The 12219-nt window shown below is 38.1% G+C and overlaps 1 protein-coding gene across 1 annotated transcript; it reads left to right on the top strand.

Annotated features, from left to right (window-relative positions):
• Nucleotides 1-27: 27 nt before the first annotated feature.
• On the top strand, nt 28-4420 carry timm10b (translocase of inner mitochondrial membrane 10 homolog B (yeast)). The gene is made up of 3 exons (XM_055941380.1): nt 28-322; nt 435-530; nt 2894-4420. The coding sequence occupies exons 1-3, from the start codon at nt 296-298 to the stop codon at nt 3524-3526; spliced, it is 756 nt and encodes a 251-aa protein (XP_055797355.1). The 5' UTR covers nt 28-295; the 3' UTR covers nt 3527-4420.
• Nucleotides 4421-12219: the final 7799 nt, after the last annotated feature.

The following is a 12219-nucleotide window of genomic DNA, read 5'->3' as shown; positions in this document are numbered from 1 at the left end:
TTTTACGTTTCCGGACCGGTATAACACCACAGAAGAAGGAGGTACGTCCTAGGGATCCCGGATAGCACTAACCTCAAAGTCAAGCTGCTCTATTCTGTCATATCAACGTGATTATTTTCGGTCGTATGTTCTCTTCATTGTAACTATATGTTTTTACGTATTCATACATGAACTGCACATCGTGTGGAGGCGTCTTTTCAGTTCAATATAAACATAGAGTCTGGCAAGATATTTCAACGCTAACGCATTGCAAAGCTAGTGAAGCTAACTAGCCGATTTGACAAGACGTTACACCATGGAGCCCGAAGCACAGATACGAAACGTAAGTTCATCCCATGTGATCATGTTTTTATCAACGGACATGTTACAGATGTAGCCATGAGATGACTCCAAGACGAGGCTTTTTGTGTTGATCCTACGTTTGGTTGTTTTAGCTGCGGGACTTTCTGATGGTCTACAACCGTATGACAGAGATCTGTTTCCAGAGATGCACCAGTAACTTCAACTACAGAAGTCTCACCATGGACGAGGTGAGGCCTGGCACATTACATGGCTGTAGGTGTGTGTGTGTGTGTGTGTATGAGACATGGGGTTGGTAGTTAAACTCCTCAGGGACAAGGCTTTTGTCTTTACCCGGTGGTGTAGTGATTTTAGTTTTTTTAGGTGAGTGGGCAACATCGTTTCCTCATTCAAAGTTTTGTATTGACCGATGTAGCCTATTGAATGAATACACACACACACACACACACACACACACACACACACACACACACACAGCATTCAGAAAGTATTCAGACCCCTTGACATTTTCCACATTTTGTTACGCTACAGCCTTATTCTAAAATTGATTTTCTCTTCGTAATCTACACACAATACCCCCCAATGACAAAGAATGACCAAGGAAAAACAGGTTTAGAAATGTGCAAATGAATTACAAATTAAAAACTGAAAAAATTACTTTTAAATAAGTATTCAGACCTTTTACTCATTACTTTGTTGAGGCACCTTTTGTCAGCGATTACAGCCTCAAGTCTTCTTGGGTATGATGCTACAAGCTTGGCACACCTGTATTTGGAGTTTCTCCCATTCTTCTCTGCAGATCCTCTCAAGCTCTGTCAGGTTGGATGGGGAGTGTCGCAGAACAGCTATTTTCAGGTTTTTCCAGAGATGTTTGATTGGGTTCAAGTCCGGACATTCAGAGACTGCTGCAGAAAAACATCCCCACTGCATGATGCTGCTACCACCATGCTTCACCATAGGGATGCTGCCAGGTTTCCTCCAGACGTAAGACTTGGCATTCAGGCCAAAGAGTTCAATCTTGGTTTCATCAGACCAGAGAATAGTGTTTCTCAGGGTCTGAGAGTCGTTTAGGTGCCTATTGGCAAACTCCATGTGCCTTTTACCGAGTGGCTTCCGTCTGGCCACTCTACCATGAAGGCCAGCTGCAGAGATGGTTGTCCTTCTGGAAGGTTCTTCCATTTCCAAAGAGGTACTTTAGAGCTGACCTCCCTGACCAAGTCCCTTCTCCGCCGACTGCTCAGTTTGGCTCGGCGGTCAGCTATAGGAAGAGTCTTGGTGGTTCCAGACTTCTTCCATTTAAGAATGATGGAGGTCATTGATGGGGACCTTCAATGCTGCAGAAATGTTTTGGTACCCTTCCCCAGATCTGTGCCTCGACACAATCCTGTCTCAGAGCTCTACGGACAATTCCTTCGACCTCATGGCTTGGTTTTTGCTCTGACATGCACTGTCAACTGTGGGACCTTATATAGACAGGTGTGTGCCTTTCCAAATCATGTCCAATCAATTGAATTTAACACAGGTGGACTCCAATCAAGTTGTAGAAACATCTTAAGGATGATCAATTAAAACAGGATGCACCTGAGCTCAATTTCATGTGTCATAGCAAAGGGTCTGAATACATATGTAAATAATAAATAAGGTGTTTCTGTTTTTAATTTGTAATACATTTGTAAATATTTCTAAAAACCTCTTTGCTTTTTCATTATGGGCAATTGTGATGTCATTATGAGGTATTGTGATGTCATGGGGTATTGTGATGTCATGGGGTATTGTGATGTCATGGGGTATTGTGATGTCATGGGGTATTGTGATGTCATTATGGCGTATTGTGATGTCATGGGGTATTGTGTGTAGATTTATGAGGGGGAAAAATGAATCAATTTTAGAATAAGGTTGTAACGTAACAAAATGTGTAAACAGTGAAGGGGTCTGAATACTTTCTGAATGCTCTGTGTATATATATATATATATATATATTCCAGTACCTCTGGCGTCCCATGTGGAAGCAAAAAGTGAGCGCCAGAGGTACTGGAACGCATGAGAAAACAAATGACCTTTATAATTATGCATTGCATGCATCACATTTGCATTGTGGCACACATGGGAAACATTTGTTGTGGCCTTTTATTAATCTATTTCATGCAATTATACGTCATGTTACATGACTGGAGACTTTGGCATAATCATTTTAAATGCTGCGTTCAAGACAACTGGGAAATATCTGACTTCAGACCGTTCAAGACAACTGGGGAATTGGGGAACACCTCTAACCAAGAGTGGTAAATCAGTCTTTACTGGTTCTAACAGCAGACCTATCAGCTTTTAGAAAACTGTTGGAACAAATGGTGTTTGACCAGATACATTGTTATTTCTCTGTAAACAAATGCACAACAGACGTTCAGCAGGCTTACAGAGAAGGACACTCAACATCTACTGCACTGACTCAAATGACTGACGATTGGTTGAAAGACATTGCTAACAATAAGATAGTGGGAGCTGTTATATTTCACTGCTTTGATACTGAAGGACCATGACACAGTGTTTAGAATGAGATGTGATTGACACCTGCGTTTATCCTCCCGTCCTCTAGGAGCGCTGTGCGGACAGCTGTGCGGGGAAGCTGATCCGCTCTAACCACCGTCTGATGGGGACCTATGTCAACCTGATGCCGGGGATGGTGCAGCGTCGCATGGCTGAGATGGAGAAGAAGAACGCTGAGCTGGTCACAGCTGAGGCTGAGGCTGCAGGGGCACTGCAGGGGACAGCTGACTTGGCTGATCAAAGCCTACCGATAGCCTCAATCGGGGGTAAAGCCTCCGCTCCTGCCCCGGGGACAGGTGAGGCTGTGACGGCTTCAGAGGTATCGGTGATGGCTGGCTCAGTCTTAAAGCCTGCTGTTTTAGATGTCTCTGCAGACCTGGGTCCCGCCACCCCCTCCTCACCTGAACCCCCCTGCACCACCTCTACAGAGGTTAAACTAGCAGCTGCTTCACCCGCCACCCCCTCCTCACCTGAACCCCCCTGCACCACCTCTACAGAGGTTAAACTAGCAGCTGCGTCAGAACCATTGGTGCCTTCCTCCCTCTCCCAGGCTGTGAATGGAGTAGAGCTCACCAGGCTGACTTCAGGCCCAATGTTAGAGTCGTCCCCTGTTCGATATGATCAATCCACAGTCACTGCTGCTCCTAGTGCAGCACCAAGTGGTCCCCACCGTAGTAGGTAACCAGGCGCCAGTAATGTTAGTTCCGCCCTACTGCCCCCATCCACCCTAACCCCAGCTCCTACCAGTGATGCCCCTCTCTCTCCCCCAGCCTACTGCCCCCATCCACCCTGACCCCAGCCCTGACCCCGTCCCTAACCCCAGCTCCTACCAGTGATGTCCCTCTCTCTCCCCCAGACTACTGCCCCCATCCACCCTGACCCCAGCTCCTACCAGTGATGTCCCTCTCTCCCCCCCAGACTACTGCCCCCATCCACCCTGACCCCAGCCCTGACCCCGTCCCTGACCCCAGCCCTGACCCCAGCCCTAACCCCAGTCCCAGCTCCTACCAGTGATGCCCTTCTCTCTCCCAGCCTACTGCCCCCATCCACCCTGACCCCGTCACTAACCCCAGCTCCTACCAGTGATGCCCCTCTCTCTCCCCCAGACTACTGCCCCCATCCACCCTGACCCCAGCCCTGACCCCAGCCCTAACCCCAGTCCCAGCTCCTACCAGTGATGTCCCACTCTCCCCCAGACAACTGCCCCCATCCACCCTGACCCCAGCCTACTGCCCCCATCCACCCTGACCCCAGCCTACTGCCCCCATCCACCCTGACCACACAGGACTGTCATCTTGAGTGTATGTATAGAGTTGAACCAAGGATCCTGGAGAACTACTGGAGGTGCAGGGTTTCAATACAGCCCTGCACAAACATTCTGGTCTTCAGTCAGTCTGGAGTCCTTGCTATACTTGTCTGAATCAAGTGTGTCACCTTACTACCCTGCAGTGCTTGGTTGTCAGCGATACAGAGTACAATATGTTGATGAGGATTTTGCCTTGTTGTACAACACTGGCTTTTACATCGTGATGGAAAAATACTATTCTGTCAAATATTAAACGATTCTGGAAAGGAAGTTGTGATTTTTAGATTTCTTGTCAAACTTCTTTCCTATGATGTGTTTTGTCTGTGTGATTTTTGAGGAGGGAAATTGTTCTTCCCCCTGAAGGAGTTAAAAGCAGTGGAATGCACAAGACATTTCAGTCTCTCGCTCAAATTGCTTTATTGTCATGAAATACAATTAGTAGCTATTGCCAAAGCATTATAGTCGTACAGCATTTCAGTAAATACAGTGCAATGCAACGAGAATAATGAAATACAGGTCATTTCAGTAAATACAGTACAATGAGGATAATGAAATACAGGTCATTACAGTAATTACAGTACAATGAGGATAATGAAATACAGGTCATTTCAGTAAATACAGTACAACGAGGATAATGAAATACAGTACATTTCAGTAAATACAGTACAATCAGGATAATGAAATACAGTACATTTCAGTAAATACAGTACGAGGATAATGAAATACAGTACATTTCAGTAAATACAGTACAATGAGGATAATGAAATACAGTACAATGAGGATAATGAAATACAGTACATTTCAGTAAATACAGTACAATGAGGATAATGAAATACAGTACATTTCAGTAAATACAGTACAACGAGGATAATGAAATACAGTACATTTCAGTAAATACAGTACAATGGGGATAATGAAATACAGTACAATGAGGATAATGAAATACAGTACATTTCAGTAAATACAGTACAACGAGGATAATGAAATACAGGTCATTTCAGTAAATACAGTACAACGAGGATAATGAAATACAGGTCATTTCAGTAAATACAGTACAACGAGGATAATGAAATACAGTACATTTCAGTAAATACAGTACAATGAGGATAATGAAATACAGGTCATTACAGTAATTACAGTACAATGAGGATAATGAAATACAGGTCATTACAGTAAATACAGTACAATGAGGATAATGAAATACAGGTCATTACAGTAAATACAGTACAACGAGGATAATGAAATACAGGTCATTACAGTAAATACAGTACAATGAGGATAATGAAATACAGGTCATTTCAGTAAATACAGTACAACGAGGATAATGAAATACAGTACATTTCAGTAAATACAGTACAACGAGGATAATGAAATACAGGTCATTACAGTAAATACAGTACAACGAGGATAATGAAATACAGGTCATTACAGTAAATACAGTACAACGAGGATAATGAAATACAGGTCATTTCAGTAAATACAGTACAACGAGGATAATGAAATACAGGTCATTACAGTAAATACAGTACAACGAGGATAATGAAATACAGGTCATTTCAGTAAATACAGTACAACGAGGATAATGAAATACAGTACATTACAGTAAATACAGTACAACGAGGATAATGAAATACAGGTCATTTCAGTAAATACAGTACAACGAGGATAATGAAATACAGTACATTACAGTAAATACGGTACAACGAGGATAATGAAATACAGGTCATTTCAGTAAATACAGTACAACGAGGATAATGAAATACAGTACATTACAGTAAATACAGTACAATGAGGATAATGAAATACAGTACATTTCAGTAAATACAGTACAACGAGGATAATGAAATACAGTACATTTCAGTAAATACAGTACAACGAGGATAATGAAATACAGTACATTTCAGTAAATACAGTACAACGAGGATAATGAAATACAGTACATTTCAGTAAATACAGTACAACGAGGATAATGAAATACAGGTCATTACAGTAAATACAGTACAACGAGGATAATGAAATACAGGTCATTTCAGTAAATACAGTACAACGAGGATAATGAAATACAGTACATTACAGTAAATACAGTACAACGAGGATAATGAAATACAGGTCATTACAGTAAATACAGTACAACGAGGATAATGAAATACAGGTCATTTCAGTAAATACAGTACAACGAGGATAATGAAATACAGTACATTACAGTAAATACAGTACAACGAGGATAATGAAATACAGGTCATTTCAGTAAATACAGTACAACGAGGATAATGAAATACAGTACATTACAGTAAATACAGTACAACGAGGATAATGAAATACAGGTCATTTCAGTAAATACAGTACAACGAGGATAATGAAATACAGTACATTACAGTAAATACAGTACAATGAGGATAATGAAATACAGTACATTACAGTAAATACAGTACAATGAGGATAATGAAATACAGTACATTTCAGTAAATACAGTACAACGAGGATAATGAAATACAGTACATTTCAGTAAATACAGTACAACGAGGATAATGAAATACAGTACATTTCAGTAAATACAGTACAACGAGGATAATGAAATACAGTACATTTCAGTAAATACAGTACAACGAGGATAATGAAATACAGTACATTTCAGTAAATACAGTACAACGAGGATAATGAAATACAGTACATTTCAGTAAATACAGTACAACGAGGATAATGAAATACAGTACATTTCAGTAAATACAGTACAATGAGGATAATGAAATACAGTACAATGAGGATAATGAAATACAGGTCATTTCAGTAAATACAGTACAACGAGGATAATGAAATACAGTACATTACAGTAAATACAGTACAATGAGGATAATGAAATACAGTACATTACAGTAAATACAGTACAATGAGGATAATGAAATACAGTACATTTCAGTAAATACAGTACAACGAGGATAATGAAATACAGTACATTTCAGTAAATACAGTACAACGAGGATAATGAAATACAGTACATTTCAGTAAATACAGTACAACGAGGATAATGAAATACAGTACATTTCAGTAAATACAGTACAATGAGGATAATGAAATACAGTACATTTCAGTAAATACAGTACAACGAGGATAATGAAATACAGTACATTTCAGTAAATACAGTACAATGAGGATAATGAAATACAGTACAATGAGGATAATGAAATACAGTACATTTCAGTAAATACAGTACAACGAGGATAATGAAATACAGTACATTTCAGTAAATACAGGACAACGAGGATAATGAAATACAGTACATTTCAGTAAATACAGTACAACGAGGATAATGAAATACAGTACATTACAGTAAATACAGTACAATGAGGATAATGAAATACAGGTCATTTCAGTAAATACAGTACAACGAGGATAATGAAATACAGGTCATTACAGTAAATACAGTACAATGAGGATAATGAAATACAGTACATTTCAGTAAATACAGTACAATGAGGATAATGAAATACAGGTCATTTCAGTAAATACAGTACAACGAGGATAATGAAATACAGGTCATTTCAGTAAATACAGTACAACGAGGATAATGAAATACAGTACATTTCAGTAAATACAGTACAACGAGGATAATGAAATACAGTACATTTCAGTAAATACAGTACAATGAGGATAATGAAATACAGTACATTTCAGTAAATACAGTACAACGAGGATAATGAAATACAGTACATTTCAGTAAATACAGTACAATGAGGATAATGAAATACAGTACAATGAGGATAATGAAATACAGTACATTTCAGTAAATACAGTACAACGAGGATAATGAAATACAGTACATTTCAGTAAATACAGGACAACGAGGATAATGAAATACAGTACATTTCAGTAAATACAGTACAACGAGGATAATGAAATACAGTACATTACAGTAAATACAGTACAATGAGGATAATGAAATACAGGTCATTTCAGTAAATACAGTACAACGAGGATAATGAAATACAGGTCATTACAGTAAATACAGTACAATGAGGATAATGAAATACAGGTCATTTCAGTAAATACAGTACAACGAGGATAATGAAATACAGTACATTTCAGTAAATACAGTACAACGAGGATAATGAAATACAGGTCATTACAGTAAATACAGTACAACGAGGATAATGAAATACAGGTCATTTCAGTAAATACAGTACAACGAGGATAATGAAATACAGTACATTACAGTAAATACAGTACAATGAGGATAATGAAATACAGTACATTACAGTAAATACAGTACAATGAGGATAATGAAATACAGTACATTTCAGTAAATACAGTACAACGAGGATAATGAAATACAGTACATTTCAGTAAATACAGTACAACGAGGATAATGAAATACAGTACATTTCAGTAAATACAGTACAACGAGGATAATGAAATACAGTACATTTCAGTAAATACAGTACAATGAGGATAATGAAATACAGTACATTTCAGTAAATACAGTACAACGAGGATAATGAAATACAGTACATTTCAGTAAATACAGTACAACGAGGATAATGAAATACAGTACAATGAGGATAATGAAATACAGTACATTTCAGTAAATACAGTACAACGAGGATAATGAAATACAGTACATTTCAGTAAATACAGGACAACGAGGATAATGAAATACAGTACATTTCAGTAAATACAGTACAACGAGGATAATGAAATACAGTACATTACAGTAAATACAGTACAATGAGGATAATGAAATACAGGTCATTTCAGTAAATACAGTACAACGAGGATAATGAAATACAGGTCATTACAGTAAATACAGTACAATGAGGATAATGAAATACAGTACATTTCAGTAAATACAGTACAATGAGGATAATGAAATACAGGTCATTCCAGTAAATACAGTACAACGAGGATAATGAAATACAGGTCATTTCAGTAAATACAGTACAACGAGGATAATGAAATACAGTACATTTCAGTAAATACAGTACAACGAGGATAATGAAATACAGTACATTTCAGTAAATACAGTACAATGATGATAATGAAATACAGTACATTTCAGTAAATACAGTACAACGAGGATAATGAAATACAGTACATTTCAGTAAATACAGTACAATGAGGATAATGAAATACAGTACAATGAGGATAATGAAATACAGTACATTTCAGTAAATACAGTACAACGAGGATAATGAAATACAGTACATTTCAGTAAATACAGGACAACGAGGATAATGAAATACAGTACATTTCAGTAAATACAGTACAACGAGGATAATGAAATACAGTACATTACAGTAAATACAGTACAATGAGGATAATGAAATACAGGTCATTTCAGTAAATACAGTACAACGAGGATAATGAAATACAGGTCATTACAGTAAATACAGTACAATGAGGATAATGAAATACAGTACATTTCAGTAAATACAGTACAATGAGGATAATGAAATACAGTACAACGAGGATAATGAAATACAGGTCATGTTGTGTGAATTTATCCAATTCAATTTGAATTCAGCCTGTAACACTCTGATCTTGTAGATTGTTTAGGAAAGTATTTATGAATCATAGATTTGAATATGCATGAAAAAGTCCACATTCAGTTCTTTAACCCATGTTGGAAGATTAGTGTTCATAGAATTAGATAATAGGGAGAATACTGTACAATAGTAGGTTATAACCTGGTCTAGTACCTGCACTAACCATGGGACTGTTATAACAGGGAGAATAGTGTGTTCAATAGTAGGTTATAACCTGGTCTATAGTGTTCAATGGTAGGTTATAACCTGGTCTATAGTGTTCAATAGTAGGTTATAACCTGGTCTATAGTGTTCAATAGTAGGTTATAACCTGGTCTATAGTGTTCAATAGTAGGTTATACCCTGGTCTATAGTATTCAATAGGAGGTTATAACCTGGTCTATAGTGTTCAATAGTAGGTTATAACCTGGTCTATTACCTGTACTAACCATGGGACTGTTATAACAGGGAGAATAGTGTACAATAGGAGGTTATAACCTGGTCTATAGTGTTCAATAGGAGGTTATAACCTGGTCTATAGTTATCAATAGGAGGTTATACCCTGGTCTATAGTGTTCAATAGTAGGTTATAACCTGGTCTATAGTGTTCAATAGGAGGTTATAACCTGGTCTATAGTGTTCAATAGGAGGTTATAACCTGGTCTATAGTGTTCAATAGGAGGTTATAACCTGGTCTATAGTGTTCAATAGGAGGTTATACCCTGGTCTATTACCTGTACTAACCATGGGACTGTTATAACAGGGAGAATAGTGTACAATAGGAGGTTATAACCTGGTCTATAGTGTTCAATAGGAGGTTATAACCTGGTCTATAGTGTTCAATAGGAGGTTATAACCTGGTCTATAGTGTTCAATAAGAGGTTATAACCTGGTCTATAGTGTTCAATAGGAGGTTATACCCTGGTCTATAGTGTTCAATAGGAGGTTATACCCTGGTCTATAGTGTTCAATAGGAGGTTATACCCTGGTCTATAGTGTTCAATAGGAGGTTATACCCTGGTCTATAGTGTTCAATAGGAGGTTATACCCTGGTCTATAGTGTTCAATAGGAGGTTATAACCTGGTCTATAGTGTTCAATAGGAGGTTATACCCTGGTCTATAGTGTTCAATAGTAGGTTATAACCTGGTCTATAGTGTACACTAGGAGGTTATAACCTGGTCTATAGTGTTCAATAGGAGGTTATAACCTGGTCTATAGTGTTCAATAGGAGGTTATACCCTGGTCTATAGTGTTCAATAGGAGGTTATAACCTGGTCTATAGTGTTCAATAGGAGGTTATAACCTGGTCTATAGTGTTCAATAGGAGGTTATACCCTGGTCTATAGTGTTCAATAGGAGGTTATACCCTGGTCTATAGTGTACACTAGGAGGTTATACCCTGGTCTATAGTGTACACTAGGAGGTTATACCCTGGTCTATAGTGTTCAATAGTAGGTTATACCCTGGTCTATTACCTGCACTAACCATGGAACTGTGTGATTACATTGCCAAGTATAGCAGCATGCGTTAGGTTCAATCTGGTACGGCTTGGTGTGCGCTTTTCTCCGTAACGATTTAATTAACTTATATTATCAACTGTTACTAGTGATCCTCAGCAACAACCACACGGCCGTGACGGCGTTTACAGAAGAAGCAAATGAAGGTAAACGAAACGATGTAATTAAATGGAATGATAATGTAGGCTCTACCAACTGAAGGGAACTAACAGTGTAATTACATGGAATGATAATGTAGGCTATACCAACTGAAGGGAACTAACAGTAAATTGTCAGTGTAATATGTGTGGTTATTAGGCCTACTGATGGTTGATACGGATAGTAGCTAATATTTAACCTGTCTAGGATCAGCGTGGCGCTAGCGGCACACCCCCCCCCCCCCCACTGAAAAACCAGTGCCGCGAAATTCAAAAAAAATATTTTTTTAAAATATTTAACTTTCACACATTAAAGTCCAATACAGCTAATGAAAGACACAGATCTTATGAATCCAGTCAACATTTCCGATTTTTAAAATGTTTTACAGGGAAGACACAATATGTAAAGATGTACATCTATTACCTAAAAACACATTAGCATATTCCACCATCTTTTATTTGTCCACCAACACCAGTAGCCATCACCAATTCGGCTAAACTAAGATATTTATAGCCCCTAACCAACAAAAAAACTCATTAGATGACAGTCTGATAACATATTTATGGTATGGGATAGGTTTTGTTAGAAAAAAGTGCATATTTCAGGTATATGGCATAGTTTACAATTGCACCCACCATCACAAATGGACTAGAATAATTACAATGAGCAACGTGTTTACCTAACTACTAATCATCAAACATTTCGTAAAAATACACAGCATACACGAATCGAAAGACACAGATCCTGTGAATACAGACAATATTTCAGATTTTCTAAGTGTCTTACAGCGAAAACACAATAAATCGTTATATTAGCTTAGCACATAGCAATTAGCAGCCCAGCATTGATTCTAGCCAAAGTGAGCGATAAAAGTCAACATCGCCAAAAGATAT

Source organism: Salvelinus fontinalis, chromosome 13 (genome assembly GCF_029448725.1).
Source record: "Salvelinus fontinalis isolate EN_2023a chromosome 13, ASM2944872v1, whole genome shotgun sequence".
Classification (NCBI taxonomy): Eukaryota; Metazoa; Chordata; class Actinopteri; order Salmoniformes; family Salmonidae; genus Salvelinus; species Salvelinus fontinalis.
Note: the sequence above shows the minus strand (reverse complement) of the source record. Positions and strands in the feature narration are given on the sequence as shown.

Bases quoted from the DNA above. Each gene is read 5' to 3' on its own strand.
- timm10b (XM_055941380.1), top strand. From the start codon at position 296: ATGGAGCCCGAAGCACAGATACGAAAC. The intron at 323-434 runs GTAAGTTCATCC...TGGTTGTTTTAG, and splicing joins CCGAAGCACAGATACGAAAC to CTGCGGGACTTTCTGATGGT. The intron at 531-2,893 runs GTGAGGCCTGGC...CCCGTCCTCTAG, and splicing joins GAAGTCTCACCATGGACGAG to GAGCGCTGTGCGGACAGCTG.